The sequence below is a fragment of the Scylla paramamosain genome, chromosome 10 (assembly GCF_035594125.1).
Source record: "Scylla paramamosain isolate STU-SP2022 chromosome 10, ASM3559412v1, whole genome shotgun sequence".
NCBI classification, from domain to species: domain Eukaryota; kingdom Metazoa; phylum Arthropoda; class Malacostraca; order Decapoda; family Portunidae; genus Scylla; species Scylla paramamosain.
The window spans coordinates 20,431,932-20,441,931 of NC_087160.1; the positions used below are offsets into that span (position 1 = coordinate 20,431,932).

At 43.6% G+C, this 10,000-nt stretch overlaps 1 protein-coding gene and 1 long non-coding RNA gene across 3 annotated transcripts in view; one reads left to right on the forward strand and one right to left on the reverse strand.

The window, feature by feature from the left end:
- LOC135104323 (uncharacterized) overlaps positions 1 to 10,000 on the reverse strand; it is a 147,006-nt gene that overhangs the window by 47,669 nt on the left and 89,337 nt on the right. The gene's annotated exons all lie outside the window — the stretch shown is intronic.
- Positions 1 to 10,000, forward strand: part of LOC135104322 (protein amalgam-like) — a 111,422-nt gene that overhangs the window by 18,255 nt on the left and 83,167 nt on the right. For both annotated transcript variants that reach the window (XM_064011594.1, XM_064011593.1), the window contains exons 2-3: positions 7,366 to 7,472; positions 9,696 to 9,915. In XM_064011594.1, coding sequence (XP_063867664.1) covers positions 7,366 to 7,472; positions 9,696 to 9,915 — 327 coding nt within the window. The remainder of the gene's footprint in view (positions 1 to 7,365; positions 7,473 to 9,695; positions 9,916 to 10,000) is intronic.

Sequence of the window (10,000 nt, forward strand, 5' to 3'; positions counted from 1 at the left end):
ACGGACGGGACCAACAGTCATACATAATTGGATCACAAACACCAGGAATTGTATGATGGGCAAATATAGCTGTGGAAAAAAATGCTAATAAAATTTAACTCCTGCAAAAAAAAAAAAAAAGCAGAGACGGAGAGAGAAACTATTAATTACCGTTCACTTAACCTGACATCATTTGTAATTGAGTTACTCCAGCAAATCATTAGCGAAAAAAAAAAAAAAAATTCATTTCTTAAAAAGACAACAAAGTAACTGCATAAAAACCCAGCATCGATTTCTTTGTAGCAGAACATGCCTCATTAGACTACTACACTTCTTTCACTGTGTGCCTGTAAACAAGACGTCATGTCTATTGTATCTAGCGAAACAAATGGGTTATGAGTGCAGAGCGGCAAGAGGGAAAGAGGCGATGTTGAGCCGTATTTCAAGTTATGCACAAAGCGACTGACTTAACAGAAAAGACTAGGGAATAATGCAGCAGTTGTAAGAGCACAGCTGGAATCTCAGGTACATCAAACACCGGAACTTACTGACAAGAAACGCAAAAGACAAAGCAAATCTTGACGTTGCTTAATGTACGAGAAAAGAAAGATTAAGGCGGCTTGGAAATGTCCTTTGTCTATATGCGAAGAATTAGAGATGATTTGATTGTGGTTATGAAAATTAATTTACATGAATAAATTCTAAAAGTGTGTTGCAGATAAACTATAAGACTAAAAGGGGGGAAATAAAATAATATATACAAGATGGAGATGTAACACACACGAACACACACACACCATCGTTGGCAGAGGTCCTCAATGTGTATTAATTCACACACGCCAGTGCTTGAAAATCCCACGCCAGTGAGCTAAATATTGCACAAGACTTTGCATTGCATCTTTTAGTAGATCTCTCTCTCTCTCTCTCTCTCTCTCTCTCTCTCTCTCTCTCTCTCTCTCTCTCTCTCTCTCTCTCTCTCTCTGGCAGTATCAATATTTCACTAGCTAGTCGGATAAATATCAACTCGGGGGAGGTCAGCGTATGTAATAAGTGATAGGGCTCGAGAGTGACAAATGAGGCAGCGAGATGTGCTAATTAGCAGGAGAATTCAGGACACCAATACTCACTTAACACCTTGTCCCATTAATATGTAAGGAAACAGAGACATCGAATAAACCTTACATACGAGGTGTGTCATTAAAGTTCCAGGACTGGTGCCACACACGTTTTATTTCACATCCAGGCTACAAACTATAGGTTATCTCCTTCGAAGTAATCCCCCTGGCACCGCATGCACTTGTCCATCCTTCTCTGCCAGGCTTGCATGCACTGCTGGAAGGATTCTTGCGGGATGCTCCTCAGCTCCGTCGTCACGGCCTTTTTGATGTCGTCCGCATCATCAAAACGGGTCCCCTTCATGACCTCCTTGAGCTTGGGGAAGAGGAAGAAGTCGCACGGAGCGAGGTCAGGTGAGTAGGGCGGTTGCTCCAGCACGGCGATGTTCTTCTTGGCCAAGAACTCTCTGATGCTCAGGGCATTGTGAGCAGGCGCATTGTCGTGGTGAAGCAGCCACGAGTTGCCCTGCCACAACTCCCGCCTCTTCTCGCGCACTGCACGAAGCAGACGCCGCAGTACTTCTTTGTACACATGTTGGTTGACTGTCTGGCCCTGTGGCAAGAACTCGCAGTGGACGATGCCCCTCACATCGAAGAAAGCGATCAACATGACCTTGAAGCTGGACCTGGACTGCCTTGCTTTCTTCGGCCGTGGCGACGCCGGACTCTTCCCATTGAAGGCTCTGGCGTTTGGTCTCCGGGTCGTACTCAAATACCCAGGACTCATCGCCGGTGATGACTCTCCTGAGCAAGTCTGGTTCAGTTTCCAGACGCTCGAGGATGTCCTGACACACCTGCATGCGTCGTCCCTTCTGGTCATCGTTCAGGAGTCTCGGCACCATCTTCGCACAGACTTTCCGCATGCCCAGATCTTCAGTGATAATCTTCCACACGCTGTTGTGGTTCATGCCAAGCTCATCTGCGATCTTTCGAACAGTCAACCGACGATCGTCACGCACCATCTGCTTGACACGCTCAACATTGGCCTCATTCCTGCTCGTTGAGGGTCTTCCACTCCTGGGGTCATCTTCCACGTCCTCCCGGCCCTCTTTGAACCTCTTGCACCACTCAAAAAACACGTGAGCGTGACATTGTCTCATACCCCGTACACTTTTTGCAGCATACCCAGTGCTTCTGACGGCGTTTTCCCCAACTTGCACACCAAAAACTTCAAGTTTGTTCGCTGTTCAGCGCTCATTGTTAAACGACCTGCAACAGAGGACATGATTTTAAAAGCACGTAAGAAAAAGATTAGTGACTGTAGAGGGTTGGGAGCGCAGTTGTATACTCCAGAAGGATTACTTTGAAGGGGAAATATGGTGGTTTGTGGCTTGGGTTTGAAATTCATCTTTTAGGACCACCCGTCCTGGAACTTTAATGACACACCTCGTACATCTCTCATCTCTCTCTCTCTCTCTCATCTCTCTCTCTCTCTCTTCCTCTCTCTCTCTCTCTCTCTCTCTCTCTCTCTCTCGTTATTGATATAAAACGAAGGGGAAAAAATTAAACGAGGGATGCAAGGAAAGGAAAGGACGAACAAAAAAAAAAAAAAAAAAAAACAAGAAGGGAAGGATTGGAGGAGGGAAGGGATGCGAGGTGTCAGAAAGAATGGAACGTTATTTATGGATTAGCGTGAAGACATGGCGTTCAGAAGATGTGTGTGATGAGGGAGGAGGAGGTAGTAGTAGTAGTAGTAGTAGTAGTATGGGTAGTAGTGCTAGTGGTGGTAGTAGTAGTGATGGTAGTAGTCTCTCTCTCTCTCTCTCTCTCTCTCTCTCTCTCTCTCTCTCTCTCTCTCTCTCCTCTCTCTCTCTCTCTCTCTCTCTCCCTCATGTTTCTTCTTTATCCCCTTGTCCTTCATTTTCTCCTTATTTTCCACTCATCCATTACTTATCTCTCTCTCACTCATCTTTCCCCTTCTCTCTCTATATATTTATTAGCGCCGCACACGCCATCATTCTTCATTTTCCATTAGATTCTCTCTCTCTCTCTCTCTCTCTCTCTCTCTCTCTCTCTCTCATCTCTCTCTCTCTCCTCTCTCTCTCTCTCTCTCTCTCCTCTCTTTGTAATCCAAGTGGCACTATCATTAATCATCTTTTTTCTTTCTTTTTCTCTTTTTTTTGACATTTTTTTTTTGCTCTACCTATCTATACATCAATCTGTGTCTTGCATCTCGTTCATTTTTTTTCCCCGTAATGAATATTTCACCTGAATATTCTTCATGCCAATATTTTGCTCCTCATGTCCTAACAATCTGAGCACTTACAGCGTTTGATTCTCTCCCCTCTAACCTGGTCTCCTCCCTCGCCCTGTGTCCTCTATTCGCGCCTCCCGCTGCCTTCCCTTCCCTTGTCTCCCTCCGAGGCACAAAGCAAGGCAGGATTAGTTCGACTCCTGTTTCTCTCAGAGCCACGAATAAAAGTAAAACAATATACGCCAAAAGGAGGGGAAGGAGAGGGAAAGCAGGGCGTGTGTGTACATATATACATGTGTGCGTTGCCTTGTTTTCTCTTCTATTTCTTTATTCTCTTCCACGCCTTAGAAAGTTGTTGTGTCTGTTATGTTTGACTTATATCAGGGTATAAGCGGTCTCTTCTCTCTCTCTCTCTCTCTCTCATCCTCTCTCTCTCTCTCTCTCTCTCTCTCTCTCTCTCTCTCTCTCTCTCTCTCTCTCTCTCTCTCTCTATATATATATATATATATATATATATATATATATATATATATAGGGAGGAGCGGAAGATGATGGGCAGCACGATTTTCAAAGGTGTGGAGGGGGAATAAAAAATATGAAAGAGAATGTAAGGAAATGATAGGAGGGAAGAGAGGGAGGAAACAGGATAGAATGGAGGGAGAAAAGAAGAGTCGATGAAGGGGAAACTAGGAGGACAGGACGACACAGGGGAAGGAACAGAGGGGTAAGAGGAAAAAGAAAAATAAAAATGAATAAATAGGAAAGGGCCAAAGTCACAATCACGGTGTCCATCCACTCGTCTCGCGTGTTTTATCGCGTGAGGATTTTCCCCCGTCCACTACGCGCCTGCCTGCCTGTCTGCCTGCTTCTCCCAAACACCACTCACTCACACCCACACCCGCTCACTTTAGCATACACGTAGCGGGGAACGATAAAAGAAATAAAAACATCATGCGCGAAGGGTTGTAGCGGCAAGCCCCTGGAAACGGTGATATAAAGTCATTGATAAGACGTTCAGCTTTAGAGAGAATATTGACAAGGGGTTGTGAGGGTGACGGTGGGTGGTGCTGGCTGCTGTGTGTGTACGTGTCTGTGCAAGAGAGAGAGAGAGAGGGAGAGGAATAGCATATTATAGGTGAGAAGTGAGCCTGATTAGTGGTGGGCGTTGTGGTCTGGCTTGTTTGCGGGGAGCAGTGAGAGCCTAGCCACGAACCGGGCCTTGCTTATTAGAGGGTGTTGCGTGTGTTCATTTGGCCTGCAGGTAACGCACAAGGTAAGGTGTGGGCGGGGAGTCTTTGGCAGGCTGGCGATGAGAAAAGATTGGTAGATAAAAAGGGGGAAGAGGGAGGGTAAAATTAAAGATATGTTGATGATAGATAGGAAGAGGAGGAGGAGGAGGAAGAGGAGGAAGAGGAGGAGGAGGTAGGAGGAGGAGGAGGAGGAGGACGAGGAGGAGTAAGGTGACAAAAGCAACGGCGACTATGATAAATGGGAGAAAGAAATAAAACAACAAACAAAAAAAAAAGAAAATAAAGGATGAAATGTAGCAGAAAATAAAACATAGTACGAAAGAAAATGACAAACAAAATGGAGGAAGGAAAATAAAATAAATAAACAAATAAATAAAAAAGCAAAAGAAATGAGAAAGGCGAAAATGCAAGGCAAAAACATAACACAGAGCAGAAGTGGGAGGAGAAAAAAGAACAAATAAAATGCTAAAAAAATAATATAGAAAGAAGAAGTGGAGATAGAAGAAGAGGAGGAGGAGGAGGAAGAGGAGGAGGAGGAGGAGGAGGAGGAGGAGGAGGAGGAGGAGAGAAGCAGGAGAATGAGGAGCAGGAGAAAAAAGAAAGCAACACAGAAACAAAGAAAACACAGAAACACAGAAACAAAAAAAGAAACCAAAACAAAAACGAAAAGAAAAAAGAAAAACAAAACACAAGAAAACTCAAAAACATAGAAAACCAAGAAAGAATAAAAAAACTAGAAAAAAAAATAAGAAGCAGCAGCCGCCCTTTCTTTCAGGTGATAATGGGACACTTTTATTTAAGGGCTGGAGATGGGAAAAGCTGCCACTTCTCCCTCTTGGCGCGACAGGAAAGTTACCGATTAGAGGAGAGTGGCAGCAGCGAGGCAGGGGGCGCGAGAACCACCGGAGCCTGAACGGACCTGCAGCCGAGGAAGTCTTTAGGGAAACTTGAACCCCATCGGTGGAGAAGTTTGAGGTTTGGGAAGAGAATCGTTCGAGTGGAGGAGGAGGAGGAGGAGGTTAAAAGAATGGGAGGAGGACGAGAAAGGCACCTTGTGAAACTCAACGAGGGAATAGAGGACTCGTATGAATTGGACTGGTCTGTGCTTTCGGGTGGTTCTATTTCCTCTTCTGCAGTACAATATCCCTCACTTTCGTAATATGGGGTCTTTTCCATTAGGTTCTGTCTTCTGGTCTTTATTTTTGCTCCTCATTGCTTTTTTTTTTTTTTTTTGCAGTCTCTCATGTTCATGTAGTGTTGCTCTTCCCTACTAGTCTTGTCTTTTCTATAAGGTTGTCTTCTGCCTCTTCTCCACTTAACCCTCCCTCTCTCTGTTTCTCAAATCATCCCCTATGCAGTCCTTCCATCTTGTCTTCGGCCTGCCTCGTCTTCTCCTATCCGCTTCCTTATCTATCATTCTTCTTGGCTCCGTGTGATGGGAATGAATGAAAGCTTCACCTTGAATGGAGAATAGAGTGAGGCGAGGGAGTGAATGTAAGAGAGAGAGAGAGAGAGAGAGTGTGTGTGTGTGTGTGTGTGTGTGTGTGTGTGTGTGTGTGTGTGTGTGTGTGTGTGTGTGTGTGTGTGTGTGTGCGCGCGCGCTTGTCTGTGTTAATGCCCGCACGTACCCTGATGTGACATAGATGAAGGGACAGGTACTGAGGTAGAACGTTACTGGCTCCACTGGGACGAGAAATAAGTCTGTAAAAGATTATGCTGAAATGATGGTGGTGATGGTGATGGCGATGGTGGTGGTGATGGTGATGGCGATGGTGGTGGTGATGGTGGTGGTGGCAGCGATGGTGACGGTGGAAATACTAGAAACTGTAGTAATGAGTAATCTATGAGTTGATAAGTGTATAACTGAGCGACTGACTCACTCACTGACTCAATGAATACAAGATGGACTAACTGACTGACTGACTGACTGACTGCGTGACTAATAGAGAGAAAAAATGAGTGACCAGTGAATGTTAAGAGAATGAGTGAGCAGTGTGTTACAATCAGTGAGTGAGAGGACTGTGAGTGAAAGTGTGTGGGAGAGTAAATGAGAGAAGTGAGTGACCGAATGAGTGGGCGAATGAGCGGGGGGCGAGTTTAAAACTACCATAAAAGTGATAAATTCTGCCGTCAGCCAAACAATACTTCACTTTAAATGTGTCGTGAAAAAATGTCAGATAATGTTTAATTAACTGCACACTTACCAATTATATATTCCCGCTGGTGCTGTTGGCGTAATGTTGGTTATTATTATTATTATTATTATTGTTATCATTATTATTATTATTATTATTATTATTATTATTATTATTATTATTATTATTATTATTATATTATAATTGTCATTACCATCATTATTATTTCTATTGACATGAAAATTATCATTACTCGTATCAATGCCAATATTAATATTGTTCTAATAATGAATACCATTTCAGTTATCTCTACTACCCGCCTCTTACTATAACAACGACTACTACTACTACTACTACTACTATTACTATTAAATAACAGTAATAATAATAATAATAATGATAATAATAATAATAATAATAATAATAATAATAATAATAATAATAATAATAATAATAATGATAATGATAAAAAAAATAATAATAATGATTCTAATTATATGTTTTATTACAATCTCAGCTGTCATGATGTTATAAAACTTGTCGTTCTAATTATTCTATTTGGCATTTCCTACACACAACACACACACAACACACACACACACACACACACACACACTCACTCTATTATACCACATCCGCAAGCGTCACTCCTTGCCTCTCCATCCTTCCGCCTCTCTCTCCTCCTCCCCCAGAGGCGGCGGTTCCCTCCTTTGGCTCCAATGACAAACAGGAGATCGTGGCCGCCGTGGGACGCGAGGCAGTGTTCCGGTGTACAGTCAAGAACATTAAGGACTATCAGGTGGGTGCGTCTGTCCATCTATCTCGGTCTATTTGTCTATTTGCTTGTCTGTCCGTTTTTCTGTCTTTCTGTTTGTCTGTTCGTTTATCTCTGCCCATCTCCCTGTCTGTCCGTCTATTTATCTGGCTATCTATTTGTCTGTCTGTTTACTTGTCAGTCTGCCCGTCTATTCATCTGTCTGTCTATTTCTCTGTCTGTCAGTCAATTCTTCTGTATGCCCGTCTGTTTATCCGTCTATCCGTTGTTAATATGTCTGTCTGTCCGCCTATCTCTGTCTGTTTGTCTATCTATCTCTGTCTGTCCGTCTATCCCTCTGCCTACCTGCCTGTTTATCTATCTTTCCGTCTATCTCTCTGTTTTCTGGTTTATATTTGTCTCTCCGCCAATCTCTTTCTGCCCATATGTCTGTCTGTTCATGTGTTTGTTTCACTGTCTATATGTGAATGTCTACCTTAGAGTATCTGCAGCTCTGTTGATCTGTCTGTGTCCCTTTCAGTCTATATATCATTGGCTAGCTCTGTTAATTCCTGTCTCTATCTTGCTGCGCCTATGTATTTGTCTTTTTTGCGCCTATCTGTCTGTCTTTCTGTGCCTCTCTCTCTCTCTCTCTCTCTCTCTCTCTCTCTCTCTCTCTCTCTCTCTCTCTCTCTCTCTCTTGCACTCGTAACTCTGCTTCCTCCTCTATAGTTCCGTGCCCCCCTCGCGCCTCCCTCACCGCCCATTATCAGCCCTGCAGCCCTCGGTCACCGCGCTCCCCCTTCGTCAACGTCCCTCTTGTTAATAAATTACCTGTCTCACCTCAGTGTCATTCACCCTCCTGTAGAATAAATAAACGGCATATGTTACACGCTGTAATACAAACAAAAAGATACAGAAGAAAAAAATATAGTTGAAAATAACCACGTTAAAGGTTATAGAAGGATAGAGGAGAAAAAGAGACATAGAAGAATAAATCATTGTTAGAGATAAATATCAGATAAAAAAAAATTAAATAGAATTTTTTTTTTTTCATGATTGCTGTGAGTTTAGTATTCAGTAAAAATGAGTCAGGATTATCACAATATTATTTTTTTTTTCCCGCGCCCTTAAATAAAAAATTCGCAGGCAGGTATTAATTACAGGGAGAGTTCAGTACTGATGCAGTGCCGCTGTGACACACTTCATGAAAATAAGATGGGACTTAAACTGCAGCCTCATAATAAAATAATAATAAAAAAAAGAAAAAAAAAATGTGTCATGTCCCGATGAGATTAAAAGCAGAGCATAAACTCCCCGGCCCGGCTCTGTGTGTCTGTCTGTATGTCTGCCTGTCTGTCTGTCTGTGTGTGTGCCTGTTTCTATTGTCTTTCTGTCTATATCTCTGTATGTCAGTTCTCTCTCTCTCTCTCTCTCTCTCTCTCTCTCTCTCTCTCTCTCTCTCTCTCTCTCTCTCTCTCTCTCTCTCTCTCTCTCTCTCTCTCTCTCTCTCTCTCTCTCTTTCTGTGTGTGTGTGTGTGTGTGTGTGTGTGTGTGTGTGTGTGTGTGTGTGTGTGTGTGTGTGTGTGTGTGTGTGTGTGTGTGTGTGTGTGTGTGTGTGTGTGTGTGTGTGTCAGCGAGGCACCAATGTGACTACTGAACACAAAAGCCAAAGTGGAAGGTAAGGGCAAAACAAACAGGCCTATGATGAGGGGCTTGAAGCAGAGGTATAACAAGAAGGTACATCATTTGGGTTTGCCGGGAGAATGTCGCAGTCTGGTCGGGAAAGGAAAGATACGATGAAATAACTAGGCTGACACACTCGACACGGGATCGGGACAGAAGTACGGGCCACTGTGTTCTGCCCTTCCAGTTCCCACCACGCATTTAATTCCATAAAGCCTCTTTTTGGGGTCAGTGGGAAACCTGGTTATGAACTGGGGAAAATGAGGAGTTGCTGCTTTTCACTTTTTGCTGTTTATTCTCCTCCATATGTGGTTGTTTAAGTCGGTCATGATCATTTTAACTTCACCAATTCCGACGGTAAGATCTTGTTTCTTTCGCTAAGGTAACACAACACCTGGTGCTTCTGCTTCATCTGAACCAGGCATGTCAAGGTTATTTGGTCAGTAAACACGCTATTTTAAACTACTCCTTTTTTTTCATATCTTTTATACACGGTGCCTCTCATTATCTTTTCAGTTTGTACACTAACTTTTATTTTTACATCCTTCATATGCTGCCACTCATTGTCTTTTCCCTTTACAGACGGCGTGGCTAGGGATGAAAAAAGGCATTGTCTTCGCCATGGGGGAGGATCTCTTTACGGAGAACCCCCGCGTTTCGGTGCACCACTCCCTCACTCTGGCGGGGGACGAGGCGTGGATCCTCACCATCAAGGACGTGACGGAGGCGGACGCGGGGGAGTACATGTGCTCAGTCAACTCAGCAGACAACCTGAGGAAGTACTACCGCCTTACTGTCGTCGGTGAGTGTACAGACATGACCCTCTCTCTCTCTCTCTCTCTCTCTCTCTCTCTCTCTCTCTCTCTCTCTCTCTCTCTCTCTCTCTC